At 32.9% G+C, this 20250-nt stretch overlaps 1 protein-coding gene across 1 annotated transcript; it reads left to right on the plus strand.

The window, feature by feature from the left end:
* Positions 1–19028: 19028 nt before the first annotated feature.
* Positions 19029–19383, plus strand: LOC133334434 (histidine-rich glycoprotein-like; the record flags this gene model as incomplete). The annotated part of the gene is made up of 1 exon (XM_061542730.1): positions 19029–19383. A coding segment is annotated over exon 1 (355 nt), but the record flags the coding sequence as incomplete, so codon positions are not given.
* Positions 19384–20250: the final 867 nt, after the last annotated feature.

The following is a 20250-nucleotide window of genomic DNA, read 5'->3' on the forward strand; positions in this document are numbered from 1 at the left end:
GTTTTTGTTTTTTTGCATTTGAGGAGGCGGTGGTCTTCGGATGATATGAATAGGCACACAGACAGACATGGTTTTTGTGTTTGTTCTTGTTGTTTGAAAGAAGCAATAGCAAATGCGCGCCTTTGCATCTTTGAATAGAAAGACTGAAATGCAAAACTATTGCCTATCCCAACAACAAATAGTGTGCATTGCCTAGTACCGTAATGAGTGCGGGGAGAGAGAGTGAAGAGTGGTGTTGCTAATTATAAGAGAACCTAGAAAAAAAAAAATAAACAGAGGTTACACCTCTTTTCCAAGGAGAAATTTTAGGAGAAATAAAGAAAGCTGTATGCTGTGTGAGTGATGACCTGGTGGACGGACTGACTGATGATTATAATTATGATTATGTTGTGGTGTATACAGTTGGGTTATTCCATAGAAAGAAAACTTTGGTTTTCTATAGAACAAATATTCTTTTAATGAGGGACTATTTTTTCTGTAGAAAAAAATTTCCCAGGAACTGAGGAAGGTTTTTTTCTAAAGGAAAAAATATGCTAAGGAACTGAGGAAGTCTTTTTTCTATAGAAAAAAATTTGCTCAGGTACTGAGGAAGGCCTTTTTCTTTAGAAAAAAATTTGGTTTTTTTCTATAGAAAAAAATTTGCTCAGGAACTGAGGAAGGTTTTTTTCTATAGAAAAAAATTTGCTCAGGTACTGAGAAAGGTTTTTTTTCTATAGAAAAAAAAATTGCTCTGGAACTGAGGAAGGCTTTTTTTCTATAGAAAAAATGTGCTCAGCTACTGAGGGCACTTTTTCTATAGAAAAAAAAGTTTGCTCAGTTACTGAAGACATTTTTTGTATAGAAAAAATTTGCTGGGCTACTGAGGACACTTTTTTTCCAAAAAAAAAAAAAAAATGTGCTCCGCTATTGACGACACTTTTTTCATAGAAAATTGCTTAGGAACTGAGGAAGACATTTTTCCATGAGGAAAAATTGCTGAGACACTGAGGAAAGCTTTCTATAGAAGAAAATTTGCTTAGCTACTGAGGACACTTTGTTCTATAAAACAAATTTTTTCTATTGAACAAAATTGCTCTGCTACTGAGGACACTTTTTTCTATAGAAAAAAATTTCTTTGCTACTGAGGACACTTTTTTCATAGAAAATTGCTCGGGAACTGAGCAAGGTTTTTTTCTGTAGGAAATTATAGGAATTGCTCAGGAACTGAGGAAGACTTTTCTCTATAGGAAAAATTTTGATTAGCTACTGAAGACACTTTGTTCTATAGAAAAAAAAATTGCTCAGCTACTGAGGACACTTTTTTCTATAGAAAAAAAATTGCTTAGCTTCTGAGGACACTTTTTTCTATAGAACAAAATTGCTCTGCTACTGAGGGAACTTTTTTCTATAGAAAACATTTGCTTTTCTACTGAGGACACTTTGTTCTATAGAAAATTGCTGAAGAACTGAGGAAGCCTTTTTTTCTATAGTCAAAAATTTACTCAGGAACTGATTAAGACTTTTTTCCATAAGAAAAATTTGCTGAAACACTGAGGAAGAGTTTTTTCTATAGATAAAAAAGTGCTCAGCTACTGAAGACACTTTTTTCATAGAAAATTGCTCACGAACTGAGAAAGTCTTTTTTCTGTAGAAAAAAATTGCTCAGGAACTGAGGAAGACTTTTTTCCATAAGAAAAATTTGAGACACTGAGGAAGATTTTTTTCTATAGAAAAAAATTAGCTTAGCTACTGAGGTCATTTTGTTCTATAGAAAAAAGTTTGTTTAGCTACTGAGGTCACTTTGTTCTATAGAAAAAACAATTGCTCAGCTACCGAGGACACTTTTTTCTATAGAAATAAAAATTGCTCAGCTACTGTGAACACTTTTTTCTATAGAAAAAAGCCTTTCTTAGTTCCTAAGAATTTTTTTTTTCGTCCTGGGGATTTTTTTTAAGAAAAATGTCCTCAGTAACTAATCAATTTTTCTATAGAAAATAGTAGCAACAATTTTTTCTATACAAAAAAGTGTCCTGAGTTTCTGAAGATTTTTTTTCTAATAAGCAATTTTTTTCTATAAAAAAATTGTAGCATTTTTTTTTTGAAAAATATTTTTTTTTAGAAAAAAAAACTATCTTATTTCTATAGCAAATAATTTTGTGATTGTTTTGTAGGGTATCAGTGTGGCCTCTTTCAATTGTTTTTTTATTCTTTTGTATTTTTTAATTAAAATTTGACACACAAAATAAATATATAGAATTATGTCTTTATTACGACGACGATACTGCCTCCAAACAAGAAGAGTTCATTGGGTGCGTGTGTGTTGTCTACCCACCCTCAATTTGCAACAACACTGTGCTCTTTGCTCCTACATACACACCCCAGGCTGGCAGGCTGACTGGCAGACACACGCACACACACACACACACACCAAACGAAAACAAATGTAGAGTTAAAGTCTCCCCCCAACTGAGAAATGCATTTCATCTATAACGGCAATATTTCATTTCTCTTTCTCTCATCTGCCTAGGCCGAACAAGTAACAATAATAACAACAACAATAACAACGGGACACATTTGTCTTATTTTCTCAAACGAAATGTACGTTGTGTGTGTGAGTGTGTGATTCCTTTGCAAATTTTATTGTTGTTATTATTATTGCTGCACACACACGAATCGCATTCATTGAATCATCGTTGTTCGTTTGTTTGAATAGACAAACGACAACAAACACAATAACAGCAAGAACAGCAACAACTTCACTTACAGATGTTGTCTTCTCTTGCTCTCATTGTGTAATTTTCGGTGTAGTATTTGTAGAAGAGGTAGTCCATTTCGGTTGTAACTCTGAACCACAAAAATAAAAACAACAAACAACAAGAAAGGATGTGTTGCAACCAGCCAGCCAACCAAGCAGTCAGTCAGCCAACCAACTAACTGCTGTGGCCAGGAAAGCAACACTCCTCTTTGTTGTTGATATGAAAGGATTTAGTTACTAAACGTTAGCCACACGTGCAACACATGACGTTTTTCGCTAAAAACACACACGAAACGAATAACCGTAACTGTGTGTGTTATAATGGATACATTATTCTGTGTACGGGTCGTGAACATATGTAACGTAAAAATTTCGTAACGTATTAAATAAATAAACTAATACGGAAGTTCACTTTCATTGGACTGTGACGTATGAGTATTGTTAATTAATTAAAATTAATCATACACTCCCGGTGTACGGCTCGGTTTTAAAATGAGTGATGGAACCGGGTGAAATTTCGAAAATGCAATTTTCTTTGCTGAAATATTGAAAAACGTGAATTAAAAAAGGGATAATAAAAATTTAAAAAATACAGTGCATAAAAGCGTGATTAACACATGGAATTTTTAAACCTCATGATCAACTCGATATCAAGTGGATTAATTCAAGTGATAGAAATTTTCACTGGATCTAAAGTGAAATAAAAAGGTTTTTAGCAAAAAATAAATGTTTGATGTGTGTAATTCTCTATATAAAAATTTCGATGTTGTATTTAATGTAAAATACTAAATTTTATTGGTGTATTTATTTATTTAATGTTGTTATTGTTTTAAATATAATTGTTAATGGATGAAAAGTCTTTTTCTAAATATTATATGAATTTAGAAAAATAAAATAATATAAATGAAAATTCATTGACATTTTCAAAATTAGTAAAAAAATATTTAAATAAATTCCTTTTTTTAGAACAAAAATATATTTTTAAGATTATTTCTCAGTTTCTGTCCTCTAAGTCATTTCTCGCTGATCTTCTGAAAATTATTTTAATTTTGTGATACTTAACACAATTCATTCCATATTTCTTACGGTTTAGAAAAAAATTAGATAATAGACAATTTTTTTTTCTTTGGGGAAAAAAGTGAATCAAAAATGATTTTTTTTATATCAGAAAATAAGAAAAGTTTTTTCTTTAAATAAAAAATGTTTTATAACTTTTGTTGCGTTTTTTTTTTCTTGGGAAAAAATCACATAAAATCTTAATAGATTTTTTTTTTGTAGAAATAATAAAAAGAGTGACTTTTTCATTAGGATAATTTCAATATTTCAGATATTAAACACCTTTTTTCTTTATTAAAAAAATGTATCAAAATTGAATGGAGTAGAGGTTTCTTCATTAGAAAATATTAAAGGTTTAGAAAATGTGATCAAAACATTAAGAACATTTTCTGTGGGAACGGAGAATAAGCTTCGTAAGAAAATTAAAATTTTTTTTCTGTAGTAAAAAATATTGTCAGAAACTGAGGATATTTTTATAGATTATTATTCTCCGGAATAAATTGTTCACTTTCACTAGGGAAGATCTTTGCCGATTGTATTTATCCTAGCATAAGTTTGAGAAGCACTCTTGATGCTAACATATTAAATCGGCTATATCTTCAAGAGTTGTTGAGATTTTCACTTGAAATTTGAATAAGACATTCTTGAGAAATTATAGGTTCATACTAAATAAAAATAAAAAATCGATTTTTTGAAATTATTGATTTTCGAGTGAGATTTTTTTTCGATCAAAATTTTGATGCCTGTCATTGTAATAGACTCATAAATTAAAATTATTGACCAGTCATAAGAAGGGGAAAATGTTTGAGGGGGCGACAATAAAGTCAAAACAAATTATATATATATAGCACGCAGGAAAGTTATCGTTGGGCAGGCCTACATGCCCGGAAACTACCAAAAAAGTTTTTTTTTTTATTTCTGAAAAGAATCGGAAAGTAAGCTTGCCTTTCACAAATGCTCATATTACCTAGACTTCGAAAAAACGACAGTGAGAAGGTATTGGTCTATTTTTCTTTTTATGGAATTCGAACTTTTTACGAGATTTGTGAAGTAGTGCATCGGATTGTTTATACAAATATTGTTGTTTTTTTATATATACAAATATGTTGGAAAACGCCTTAGTTCCATCCGCTGAAGAAAATATACCGCTTGTTTGGATGTTTCAGCTTGACAATAACCTCAAACATACACCGAAACATATCAAAGATTGGTTGCGGAAGTTAAAAATGAGGGTTATATAATGGCCGACACAATTAGCAGATCTTCACCCTATGAAAAATCTTTGGAGTATCATAGATAACAAATATAACCTCTTCCTAAAGGATCACGTTTCAAGGAATTGATTGTTTTATAGATTCAAATCCTCATACGTGTGCTGCGAAATAAAAAATTATTACGATGTCGATTTCTACCTAAGTTTACCTATTTTAAAGAAAATATTAAATATTTGCTTTAGTTTTGACCATGCAAAAAATTGGGTCAATTATGTTTTCTAGAGAATATATTTTATTTTAAAAATAATTTTGCGTCTATATTTTGTTTTTTGTTTTTTTTTTTTAAGTGAATAAGTTACATATCATTCTCTGAAAAAAACTCATTTCAAAAAAAAAAAAAAAAAATAAATAAATAAATTACAGGTCAATTATTCATTTTGCAATTTCAGTTGCTTTAGTTCTTTCCAAAAGTGTATACTGTTTACTTGGAGGTGTAGTTAAGTTGGTTACCTAATTGTCGACCAATTCTAATAATATTATCCACCATCACAGCTGCTGCTTTGAAAACGACATTTTTGTATTTTTCTCTATTTTTTGTAAATATTAATGATTTTATGTATATCCTCGAATGTAGTTTGCTTAGGATATTATTATACAAATTTGGCTCTGTGACTTATCTTTTTGCAAGGAAAACCTTCCTTCTCGGTTTAAAAAAATTGAATTTTATTTTTTATTTAACTGGAACGTACACTTTTTCACGAATGTTTCTTTAAAATTTCAACAATTTTTGATTTATTGTGTCAGCATCAGGCGACCACAAGAGGGCTTCTCAAACTTTAAAAGCCTTTTTCTCGTTTTTTCCGATTGGCGGGCACAATAACTCAAAAACTTATAATCCAATCAATTTGTAACACCTTATTCTGTACGTACATAGCTATCACATGAACTCGGATAAATGTAATCGGTCAAGATCTTCCTTATTTTCTACGTCGCTTTGTGGTTGACAATAGCAATTTTCCAAAAATCAAATTTCATTTCAAACTAATAATCATAGTTAATACCAGAGTCAGACATGCAATTTTTGGAATATCGTTGACTTTTTGGATTCGGACGTTTCAGTGCACTATGGCTGAAATTGCGATTTTAACGGCAAAAAATATTTCCCGACAAGCTAACTTCACCAAATTTGGAGTGTAGAGTTCTAATGTTAGAAAAATGGATTGTGAAAAAAAGGATGGGCCACGTCCCATGCATTGTGGGAATTTTGGGTTCGTTTTTCAAACGAATTAACTGTCATTTGGTCCTTATTGTATAGAAAATGTTCCTACCAAAAATGATCAATATAGGACTAGTTTTTTTCGGGTAGCCCCCATAAAACAATATATCCCATTATTTTCTATTTTGGATTGGGATGACTGATGTCATAACTAGAGACGGATCGAAGCTATGTGAAGTATTTCTCAAAAAAGTTTGTTTAACTAAACTGTGGCCTGTAGCACAAAACTAAGATCGATTCTTCAACATCCATTTTACACTATACTTTATATATAGGTACTTCTAAATACTTTCTAATTTTCAGGAAAGTCTCCTGAGTTCCACTGCCAACATATAAATAATTCGTTTATTAGCAGACACTTTTAGCATGACATAAAACTATGGTTTTCTACAAACAATAGCATGTAAATAGTTCCTGTACCATTTTTAGGTTTACTCCACGGCAAACGATAAAACTATACGAAATAATATAGTAAAGACATGTTATATAGTAAAAATACTCAACTAAAGTATTGGAATTCATATTCACCACAATTTTTTTCAAAGAATATATTATTAACAGCACTACATAAAATTCAACTAGGGCGTTCGACGTTATTCACCACAAAAGTAAAACACATGTATTTATATGAATGTTACCGAAATACGTGGACGTACGAATTTTCAAAGTTGAACAAATTCAACTATGACAGAACGTATTTTATGTTTTTTTTCCTTTTGTTGAAAATAGAAACGAAACAAAAAGAAAATATGAACATTTCAATAAGAATGTGAAATATTTGAATATATTTTAAAATGTTTATACCCTACACAACTATGTTGTCAGGGTATTATAGCTTTGTGCAGCCCCTGGAGTTTGTAACGCCGCGAAATATTGGTCATAGACCCACCTTTAAATATACCGATCGTCATATCCCGACTAGCTGAGTCGATCTAGATATGTGTGTCCGTACATCCGTCCGTCTGTCCATTATAATTTGTAAACACGGTACAGGCCACAGTTATGGACCAATCTTCATGAAATTTTGCATGTAGGACGGGTTCTGGCCAATGAAGACCCATATTGTTTTTGGTAAAGATCGGATAATATTTAGGGGATGAAATGGACCAAAAACGTTATTTTTGTCTGATTTTCTGGTCGCCCCAGAGGCCGCATTTATGGCACAAACATCGCGAATTTGTACATGGAGGAGGGGATTGGGCTAAAGTACAAGCATGCCTGTTTTTATAAAGATCGGTCAATATTTATCGGGTCAAATGGACCCTGACTTTGGTGTGAAAAATGATAAAATTTGTATTCTATTGCGTATATATTTACCCCTGAAGGACATAGACCCAAGGAGTTCATATTATATCCAAGAGGAGTGCTTGACCTTTAAATTGATACCAATTATATTGTCGTGTGTACTAGGATGTGAGAGTAACACTTAAATATTTAAAGGTGCTTATATATTATTTCATATATTCATATATTATTTAGTAACCCATTCCCACACTAGAGGGCGGAAATATAGCGCTGATCGCTTTGAAATTTTCCATGAGATTCCAGTTATGGCCAAGGACAACGCCTATATTTTTCGGTGATTATCTAGGTCTAGAATGATGTGTGTTAAAATTTAATAAAAATCGGTTCAGATTTAGATATAGTTCCCACATATATTTTCGTCCGATTTCTTGTATATGGTGTACCAAAGTCCATATATATCATTCGATTTGCACGAAATTTGGCACAGCGTAATGAATTAGGTCTAGAATGTTGTGTGTAAAATTTCAAAAAAAAAAAATCGGTTCAGATTTAGATATAGCTCCCATATATATTTTCGTCAGATTTTATGTAAATGGTGCACCAAAGTCCCTATATATCCTTTGATTTTCACGAAATTTGGCATAGACTTAAGTCTAGAAGTATGTGTTTTTAATTTCGTAAAAATCGGTTCAGATTTAGATATAGATCCCATATATATATATCTAAATCTGAACCGATTTTAAGTAAATGGTGCCCCAAAGTCCCTATATGTTTTTATATATAATAAAGAACTTAAAATGTGGCCGAATGCACAAAACATACTAAAATAAGTGTAACCTAACATGTCACAAGTTTCGATGAAATCGGTTTACAATTATATATTTTGCTCTAAATTAATTTACATAATTTTGCCCTATTGCAACTCTATATCTGACCAAAATTTATAGGTTGCAGAAAGATCTGTATAATTTTATATTAATGGTCCTTCAAAGATGCGACGTCTGTTAGGCTTCCATCTGTTGAATGTACCCAAAGGGTATCATATAGTCGGCCCCGTCCGACTTTACTACTTTCCTTACTGTTTTTTTTTTTGCAATTGATGTATTATAATTACTATGGAAATATTTAGAAAAAGACTTTTCATCTGAAAACTGACTTCAATATTCACATCTTTATCAAATAGATTCCTAAGTGTTGTTATACGTTTTAAGTGTTTTAGATGTTTATATATGTATGTGTATGTTAATTAAATGTGTTACATTTATATGTGTATTTCTAAACTAAATAATTTATTTACGTCTATATCTGACTATTTATTATATATTATTGTTAAATGTGTCTTAAATAATTCTAAATGTTGTTATTGTTATTAAATATAAATTTAAAATTTATTTGATGTCTATCAATGTATGAGTGTTGTTATATATGTGTGTTAATTTGTACAAATATTAAGGTATGATCAAATGAACATAGATCCACCCACACAAAAACAATATCAATAATGCTACTGGGATAAGTTACAACTCTATACATTTTTATTATTTATCTTTTAAAATTTGAATAAGAAATGTCGAAATAAGCAGAGCTACATTTTACATACCTCTTAAAAGTATTCAGAAAAAATGCTCAGTCATCCTATTTTTTTTTACTATGTACATATGTATAAACTACAGCTGTTTTTTTAACAGTGTAACGCCGTCATAAAAAAATAAATTACCATGTTAATGAAGTGTTTTATCCTGTTAATTTGTTGCTAATTGACAAAAAAACTTGGGCAAAAGATAATACCACTATGCAACCATGACAAGTCGTATTTCTTACACCCCAAACAGTTACATTTCAAAATAAACCAACCAACACACTCATACACAACTATCATCTGACACACACTCCTCACACAAATGAATGTTAAACACACATTTACAAGAAGTCAACATCAAATATGATTTGAAATTAAATGACTGGCAGTTTATTTTTAATAAAAAGGCAACAAAAATAAAAGGGTTTTTGTTGCTGTTGGTTTTGGTTAAAAAGTAAACAAAGTGCGTTTGTTTTTTATCAGATTTTGAGAAGAAGGTCCCTCCAATCATGGAAATTATAACACATCTAAAAATCATAACGTCTTTTAGATAGATTGCCCTAGATTTACATGATAGTTGTAAAACAAATAAACAAACATTGTTACATACACAGAAACATATGTCAACAGGGGAGTATTTACTTTATTATTATTTTCGTTACAAACATTTTAACAGCGGCTGGGGGAGTGAGACTATGTCATCATGAATTTCTTAGTTGCATTTCAATAGTGGGTAGCTAACGGTGTTTGGATTTGTGGCTTATCGTAACGCCATTTATATTTATTTGGATTTTTAGGAAAGATGGAGTTTGAATTATTTTTCTTTTATTTGTTTCTTATTTATGTTCATAATCAGATATAAAACATTTTAATCCCATGTTTGTAATGTGATATTAAGAGCTACTTCTTGGTAGTTACTTTAAAACAAGTCAATTTACATTTGGGTACTAGGGGTAATATCCATTACGAGGTTTCATACGTTTCATGCTATATATATTTTTTTATATCCTCCACCATAGTATAGAGGCTATATTAAAGGAACTTCGGGTAATGTGAACTATCCGTCTAATGTGGACCACCATATCATAAAAGATGCTTGAAATATGACATCGCCGCCTTTTTTCCTAATTAGTGAAAACAAACATTAAACGTGACACTGAATACATAATTGAATTTTTGAAAATTTTCTTAAGTTTTGAGTGTAAATGTGTGATTTGAAATTTTTTTAGTGCCGTAGTTGAACAAATATAACCACTAAGGAAAGTAGTAAAGTCGGACGGGGCCGACTATATGATACCCTTCACCACTTTGGGTATATTCAACAGATGAATCCTAACAGACGTCGTATTTAAAAAGGACCATTAAAATGAAATTGGTTCCGTAAACATGTCATTCTGCAACATATACTAATTTTTTCATTTGGTCAGATATAGAAGCTATATCTAAATCGGAACCGATTTTCACGAAACTTATCACACATCATTCTAGACTTAATTGAATACGATATGCAAAATTTCGTGCAAATCGAAAGATATATAGGGTCCTTGGTGGACCATTTACATTAAATCGGACGAAACTATATATGGGAGCTATATCTAAATCTGAACCGATTTTCAGGAAACTTAACACACATCATTCTATACTTCATTACGCTGTGCCAAATTTCGTGCAAATCGAAAGATATATAGGGTCTTTGGTGGACCATTTACTTTAAATCGGACGAAACTATATATGAGAGCTATATCTAAATCTAAACCGATTTTAATCAAACTCAGCACACATCATTCTGCACCTAATATAGAACGCTCTGCCAAATTTCGTGCAAATCGAATGATATATAGGGACTTTGATGCACCATTTACGTAAAATCGGACGTAACTGTATATGGGAGCTATATCTAAATCTGAACCGATTTTCACGAAACTTAGTGCACATCATTCTAAACTTAATTGAATACAATATGCTAAATTTCGTGCAAATCGAAAGATATATAGGGACTTTGGTGGACCATTTACATTAAATCGGACGAAAATTATATATGGGAGCTATTTCTAAATCTGAACCGATTTTAATGAAACTCAGCACACATCATTCAAGGCCTAATTCATTACGCTGTACCAATTTCCGTGCAAATCGAAAGATATAAAGGGACTTTGGTGCACCATTTACATTAAATCGGACGAAAATTATATATGGGAGCTATTTCTAAATCTGAACCGATTTTTCCCAATTTCAATAGGGTTCGTCCTTGGGCCAAATAAGTGACCAATGCCAAATTTCATCCAAATGGGATCATAAATGCGACCTGTACTTTGTTCACAAAAATACATGGACGGACAGACGGACGGACATGCGTAAATCGACTCAGAAAGTGATTCTATGCATATTCTCAAAAGGAACCATGGGTCTATTTCGTTTCCTTTTTCCTGTTACTAGCAGTGTGGTGAAGGGTATAAAAAAGTTATATGGTTCTTAATTATACCCTATGTTGTCAGGGTGTTACAGCTTTGTGCAGCCCCAAAAGTTTGTAACGCCGCGAAATATTGGTCCTAGACCCACCTTTAATTATACCGATCGTCATATCTCGACTAGCTGAGTCGATCTAGATATGTGGGTCCGTCCGTCCGTCCGCCTGTCCATTATAATTTGTAAACACGATACAGGCCACAGTTATGGACCAATCTTCATGAAATTTTTCATGAAGTATGAGTTCTGGCCAATGAAGACCCCTAATATTTAGGGGATGAAATGGACCAAAAACTTTATTTTTGTCTGTTTTTCTGGTCGCTCCAGAGGCCGCAATTATGGCTCAAACTCCGCGAATTTTTGCATGGAGAAGGGAATCGGGCCAAAGCATAAGTATGCCTGTTTTGATAAAGATCGATCAATATTTAGCGGGTCAAATGGACCCTGACTTTTGTGTAAAAATTACAAAATGTTTATCCTATAGGGTATAGATTTACCCCTGAAGGGCATAGATCCGAGAAGTTGATAGTATACCCAAGAGCAGTGGTTTACCTTTAAATTGATATCAATTATATTGTCGTGTGTACTCGGATGCGGGAGTTACACTTAAATATTTACAGGTGCTTACGTACTCAGATATTATTTAGTAACCCATTACCACACTAGAGGGCGAAATATACCGCTGATCGCTTTGAAATGTTCCATGAGGTTCCCATTATGGTTAAGCACATGCTCCATTTCTCTTACAAAAAAAAAAAAAAAAAAATCGGTGGACCAGAGATTCTGTATTTCCCTTTTTTTGCTTCTTTAGTTGTTATTGTTGTTAATTCTGTCTGTTATCTCAAGTCAAGATGATCTACCTATCTACCTTGTCCTATCTGTGTGAGAAAAATATTTAAAAAAAATCGGCGATAAATTATGTTGATGCTAACTACCCAACAAAAGATAGGAATATATCTTTTTTTTGATTTCTAAAGATAAGATGCTGGAATTTAGAAATAAGATTAAATCAAATGAAGACACACAGAAAAGTTTTAATTTTGGTGTCCCCGACAAATTGTAACTTCGCCACTTATTTTTAGTTGTAGAAAACGTGTTGCGTGAGTTTAGACGTCTACGCCGAGCGTGCCATAATTCGTGACGTGAAATAACGACATATTAAATAATTTTTATATTTTTTTTATAAGAAGGAATTAAATCATAATAATAAAAATTAATATTTTAAGAATATAAATTAATAACAATAATAAAACAATGACTAATTAGTTAAACAAAATATAAAAAGAAATATGGAAATTTTTACCAGCATAAAACGGAGAAAGCAAAAGCTCTTCGATAATTTTATAACATAGTAAAAAAATATTTGTATGATTTTTTTTTTGCGTATTAGAAAGAAAAATGTGATTTCATCAGAAAATATAAAGGAATATAAGATTAGAGGAAGTAACGCCAATGGAAAGTTTTTTTTCTAAATATAAATGATAATACTGAATACATTTATGGACTGTTGTTTTTATAATATCTACACAGTACATCTGATATGTTTATAGAATACCATATTCAAAGTAAAATTATAATAATTCAAGACCCAAAGGGCATTTATTTGTGAAAGACCATGTGAGATGTTTTAAAGATATTTTATAGCGCGGACAAATATACTGTCAGTCATAAGAAAGTAACAGATTTCATCTAAACTTTGCACATGTTTCTTCCAAAGATAGTTTAAGTTCGATGGTGGGAAATCGATCGATCCACTCCTTCTGGTACCTTCCCCACAAAATGGTCAAAATTTTACTGAAAATATTTTTATACCGTCAACCTTATGGCTAATGAGGGTATATACACTTTGCTGCGGCAAAATTGTACCTCATCGGAATATCGGTTTTAGACCCCACCGTCTGTCTGGCTGGTGCGCACGATAATTCTCGAGGGGGGTAACCAAACTCTGCGCATCGTAAAATTTCTTCCAAACTTGTGCCTAGTGTAGGTTGTCATAGCAGCCTTATTTATTATAACTTTGCTATGGCAAATTTGTATCTCATCAAAATAATGGGTTTAGTCACCATGTTTTTTGGACCAAATCCGCTTCAGACAATTTAGAGAAGATTTACAAATGTCTATGTCTGTCTGGCTGATGTGCACAAACACTTTCGAAGAAACGAACCGATTTCATCCAATGATTACAATTTTGCTGAAAATGAATGCAGTAAAATATAAAATTATGCGAACGGACTATCCGATTTGACACACTTTACAAAACTTATTTTTTTACCAAGCCTCGATCAAATCCGAAGTTGGGACCCATTGGTCCATTATTTTTGGTACCACCTCCACAAAAGGGTCAACATTTTCAATATTTATAATTCCAATATTAGGCTAATGGAATGTCCGATTTTATCATAAATTTGCACATCGTAATATTATTACCAACTCTAAATCTAGTCTAAAGACAGGAACCATGAGTCCGCACCTTCTGGTACCTCTCCCACAAAGAGTTAATATTTAAAAAAACTTGTCAATTTCAGTAATGAAGAACTTGTCAGAAGTAAATGAAGAAGCCGATTTTATCCATCGAATGGACATCGTTAGGTTTTCGGGCACATGTTTGGATGTGGTGTGGTAGTAAATCTTCCTACTAAAAATTATCAATATTGGTCCATTTTTTATGGACCTATATTGATAATGAGCCTCACCGCAAAGATCGGTATTTGGGGAGATTGAGCACGCGTTTCAAGCAATTTGTGGGCATTTTAATATTTTGGATTCTCATTGAGTAGAGAATGTTCCTATCAAAAATTATCAACATTGGCCCATGGACACGTGCTTCAACCGAATTAGCTGTAATTTTATATTTGGGATTCTCATTGAGTAGAAAATCTCCTTACCAAAAATCAACATGTTAGACCCACTATTCAGCATTTTAAGGGGTTTGTACATGTTTTGCTTTAATTTGATTTTTCAAATTCTTATGGCGTGTTAAATCTTCCTACCAAAAATATCAATGTCTCATTACAGTTTGGTATAGCTCCCATAGAACGGTACCATCCCACTTTCGGTATTTTTAAGACCTTTGTCCAATTTTTAAACCAATGAGACTGCAATTTGGTATAAAGATTAAGATTCTACAATCTTTCTAAATCCCATAATTCCCGCTAATTCTAACTCCCACTGTGCAACACAAAAAATAATTATCGGTAAATTCCATAAAAAAAGTATGATAGAGAAGCTAAGTCCCAATTTAGATTAGCCGAGTTTACTTGCGGCAAGTCTTTGACTGTAGGCGAGAGGGGCAAGGGGAATAGAAATGTAAAAAAATTGCTCGTACCGACAATTTTCTGGCAATTCGTTTTGTGTATTTCGTATTTGTTGACATTTTATATTTATTTAAATGTGAAAAAACTATTGACATCAAAGAAAAAATAAATATTTTTGAACACGGATTGCCTTGTATAGACGCATGAAGCAAGTTCAAAAGGGAACGATAATAATATTTTTATTAATATTAAAAAAAAACCTTGCATTTTAGGTATATAGTGTTTTTGGCAATAATATTGCTATAAGTCCTGATTTATATTAGGCGAGTTTACTTGCGGGAATTTTTATCGTTCTCTTTTGAACTTGCTTCATTCGTCTATACAAGGCAATTCGATTTCAAAAATATTTTTTTTGACAATGTTCTGGATTGGTATTTTAAATTACTGACACTACAAACAAAATTCACAAAACAAATTGTCAGAAAATTGTCGGTACGAGCAATTTTTTTTCAAATTCTATTCCCCTTACCCCTCTCTCCTTCAAACAAAGACTTGCCGCAATTGAACTCGCCTAATATAAATTGGGACTAATACTATTTTTGTCTAATATGTTTACCCTCAGTCGACTCTCTGAATGGTGTCTTTTCGTTCCCTTTTTGCAGAAATGATTGAAAATTCAAATAAAATGGGGTTATAGCAGGTCAGATTCTATTCTACAAAAATGTTCGCCATAAATTTCACTTTCAGTCTCAGACTAGACCAAAACTTGAAAATAAGCCTAAACGTCAAAAATCTTAAAACATATGAAAGGTCATTTTAGGGTTAGAAACGATCTTATTCCGAGTTTGTTCCAATTTTTGCTACTAGATATCATTTTAGAAGGATGGTATAAATGACAAAACTGTTCTCCATCAAATATTAGTATAAGTCACTGAACAAGAGAAATCTGTATGTGTAATATACATACCAAATATAAAGACGCCAATTTAGGATAAAAAGTCGAAACCCAGCAATTTTTTCATAGAAATGTCCCAGTACTTTTTTCAAAAAATTGCATGAAAGTAACATGAAACTTCATATTTCGTGCATTGTGTCTCAAAACAAACTATATATTTAAATACAATATTTTTTTTTTTTTGGAATTTACAGTATACAATTAACATGTTTGAAATTAATTTACACTATTGGTAATTTTTTATATTGAAAATATTGACTTTGAACAGCTGTTTTGATTATTTTGAGAAATAGTTTAGTATTAATAACTATGGACGACGCCGACATGGTCATCAGCATTTTTTAATATTGGAGGAAGAAGTAGCTGATAACAATGAAAAAAGAAGAAAACAAAAGAAACATTGTGTTCGGCCTTTTTCTTTTGGAAGGTGACGGTGTGTATGTTTCTTTTAGGGACCGATTAAAACGGAATGATCCCGAACTATACAAAAACTTCACGAATGTCACCAGACGATTTTGATTATACCCTTCACCACTCTGTGGTACAGGGTATTATGTCTTTGTGCATATGTTTGTAACAGGCAAAAGGAAACGAGATAGACACATGGTTCCTTTTGAGAATATTCATAGAATCACTTTCTGAGTCGATTTATGCATGTCCGTCTGTCTGTCGATGTTAAATTGTAAACAAAGTACAGGTCGCATTTATAATCCGAATTGGATGAAATTTGGCATAGGTCACTTATTTGGCTCAAGGACGAACCCTACTGAAATTGGGAAAAATCGGTTCGATTTTAGGTATATCGATTTAGGTATATATATATATATATATTTCGATTTGCACGAAATTTGGTACAGCGTAATGAATTAGGTCTAGAATGATGTGTGCAAAGTTTCGTGAAAATCGGTTCAGATTTGGATATAGCTCCCATATGTATTTTCGTCCGATTTAAGGTAAATGGTGTACCAAAGTCCATATATATATTTCGATTTGCACGAAATTAGGCGCAGCGTGTTGAATTAGGTCTAGAATGATGTGTGCAAAGTTTCGTGAAAATCGGTTCAGATTTAGATATAGCTCCCATATATATCTTCGTCCGATTTAATGTTAATTGTGTACCAAAGTATATCTTTCGATTTGCACGAAATTTGGCACAGCGTAATGAATTACGTCGACAATGATGTATGTTAAGTTTCGTGAAATTCGGTTCAGATTTGGATATAGCTCTCATATATATCTTCGTCCGATTTTATGTAAATGATGCACCGACGTCCCTATATATCCTTCGATTTGCACGAAATTTGGCACAGCGTACTGAATTAAGTCTAAAACGATGTGTGTTAAATTTCGTGGATATGGGTTCAGATTTAGATATAGCTCCCATATATATTTTCGTCCGATTTTCGGTAAATAGTCACCAAAGTCGGGAAAATCGGTTTAGATTTCGACATATCTCTCATATATACTTTCGATTTTCCGATTTTATGTAAATGGTGCACCAAAGACCCTATATATCTTTCGATTTGCACAAAATTTGACATAGCGTAGTGAATTAAGTCTAGAGAGATGTGTGTTAATTTTCGTGAAAATCGGTTCAGATTTAGAAATAGCTCCCAGATAACGAATAACGTGTATCAATTTTGCTATAAATCGTTTTCCATAAATTTTCTCCATGTTATGGAGGGTGCTCTAAATCTGCTCGAATGAAATTAAAGTTAGGATAGGATGGAGAAAGAGGGAACATAGGCATGCAATTGTTAGGATACATATGTACAATATACCCAAAGTGGTGAAGGGTATCATATAGTCGGCCCAGTCCGACTTTACTACTTTCCTTACTGGTTTTTTGCTTGAACTAGTCACCCCATTAATAGAAAAGGCCAATACTAATATTAGGGAATCTATATGCCCCGGAGAACGCCTGACAATAACATTGATATTTTTAGCGACTGGGGCCAGCTATGCAAGTCCGATGTTCTCTTACCATCTTATATTAATTTATTAATTATAATTTAATTCGTAAGTGATGCAATTCCATTGTCACTTGCGGCAACAAAAATGTGTAAATAAAAACATATGATATGTATTGATCAAAAGAATGAACATGCTGTCAAAATATTTCTAGTCATCAATATTGCCAGATGCGATTTTGATGCCTATTTACATGGCATCATTAAAATTTTCAAAAGTTTTTTTTCAATAAATTTTGATCAATAAATTTTGATCAATAAATTTTGAAGAAATTTAGCTGTTTACACGAGTTCGTGTAAATGAAGCTTAAGTGCTTTACTGAACACTTTGCCGAAATGTATCAAAATTGTCAATAAGACTGGATATTAGGAGTATTTCGTTAAAGACAAAATTCTTCTATATCGATTTTCACCATTAGTTACAAAAGAAAGGTATTGTGAAATATAGATGGCGCTGCTGCTTTAGAACATTAGAAATAATACGTAATATAAGAATAACCGAATATGTAATTATAGTATGATAAAACCATAGGTAGAAATTATATTACAATGTTGTCTAATTGTATTAGGATTTAGAATCAAGGATTCGACAATACGTATGTAAGCTCATGAAATATAAAGACAATACGTAAACCCTAAAAAAAACAAACAAAAAACTCTACAAAATGAAAATAAAGTAAACTACGTCAAATTATATTCTCCAAGAAACGTAGTTTCGTTTCTGGTGTATTTGAATAAAAAAAAATCATACCGAAAATAAATATTCTAATACCTATCGCGCACAACTCCGACCGAAAATCAATTAACCAGAATGGCCGGTTATCGTGCAATGCCATTGGCACCCGTTACCGCCACCGCAATGGCCACCGTCTCGGCGCAACCGAATGGACCCACCATGTATCATCATCAGTCGATGACAGCAATGTCCAATAATGGTATTATCTATCAATCGGCGGTACACGCCTCGATACACTCTCTAAATACAGTACAAAATCAACGCTCAACTACACATCACATTTTAGCTACAGCAACGGCCACGGCAGCAGCGGCTGTTGCCACAGCGACGGCGCGCCAATATGCTGCAGCAGCGGCCACGGCAGCAACAACAGCGGCTGCCGCAGCAGTGGGTGGTGGTACAACATCACCAAATGGTGGGACGGGGGCAGGAGGGGGAGGCGTACATCATCAATATCAAACGTCAACGCAGCAGCAGCAGCAACAACAACAGCAGCAGGTGGCACATCAACAGCAGCAGCAACAACAACAGCAATTGGTAACAATGCAACAACATCATCAACAACAGCAGCAACGTTTGTCAGCCGCCGGGCAACATCAATTAATGACCGCCACCCATCATCAGCAGGGGCAGTTGCAACATTCCCATCAACAGCCACATCATACCCACCATTTATCCCACCACACACAACAGTCACATCCCCATTCGCATTCTCATCATCCGCATCACCCGCATCTGTCACATCATCATCCCCATCCCCACCACCATCAGCATCAACAGATTGCCCTGCATCAGAACCATATGTTCTTCAGCGGAACAACATTGGGTGGCCACCACCACCATCATCATCGTCAGCTGTTTAGTCATATGCAAAGTGCCATTATGCCACTGGGTGTCAGTAAGTATTACAGAGAATTATTTTTTTTAGGTTTTAATAAACTCTATTTTTTTTTGTCAATGTTGGAATGATAATTTTTTTTTAAATGTTGTTATTGTAGATTAGATGTCAATGTTATTTAAAAAACTTTTCTTTAAATAAATATTTTGAGAACCAAATCGGGAGTAAATAAAAAAAAATATTTTCCCCCAAAAAAAAGAAACTTCCATACATCCTTGTTCCAATATCCTTAGGCATCCTTAGGGGCCAGTGCTCCCCAAATAAAATCAAAATTCTCTTTATTCCCATTAACTCGAACATCGGACTGCTGGCTTTCGCATAAATAAATTATATTTCCTCAACATGTTGTTTTCTGACCCACTGACTCTGTCTGCCCCTCAAAATATTTCCCATTTTCATTTGCACATTTGCAACAACTGACTAACCTTTTCGATAAGGAAAACAAATATCTACAACTTTTTATCTCTTTAACTATTTTTTTAATTAATTTGATAGGCATCTGATCTGTTTATCTGATGCTCTTATCTTTTATTTTTGGTTGGGAACGACAACTATTAACACATCAGCTTCACGATCTGATCTTCGAAGTTTTTTTTTGGCATGTGGCACTGGTATCCATTTTAATGAAAGAAAGTTGTTATATTTCCAAGAAAACGTGACAACATTCCAGTGGCCTTCTCCAGTGTTTTCATAGTTAAAAGAGATGGAATATATATAGCTTTCTCTCTCTCTCTCTTTCCTTCATTTTATCTTGAAAACAAAAATATAAACGGAAAATTTTAAAACGCAACCGTCATTATAATCAATGACGTAGTTGGAGACGATATATACAATGTCTTCCCTCACGAGAATCCCATTGTACGTCTC

The sequence above is a fragment of the Musca vetustissima genome, unplaced genomic scaffold (assembly GCF_032173495.1).
Source record: "Musca vetustissima isolate MV318-11 ecotype Yass unplaced genomic scaffold, APGP_CSIRO_Mvet_v1 utg19843, whole genome shotgun sequence".
In the NCBI taxonomy this organism is placed as follows: domain Eukaryota; kingdom Metazoa; phylum Arthropoda; class Insecta; order Diptera; family Muscidae; genus Musca; species Musca vetustissima.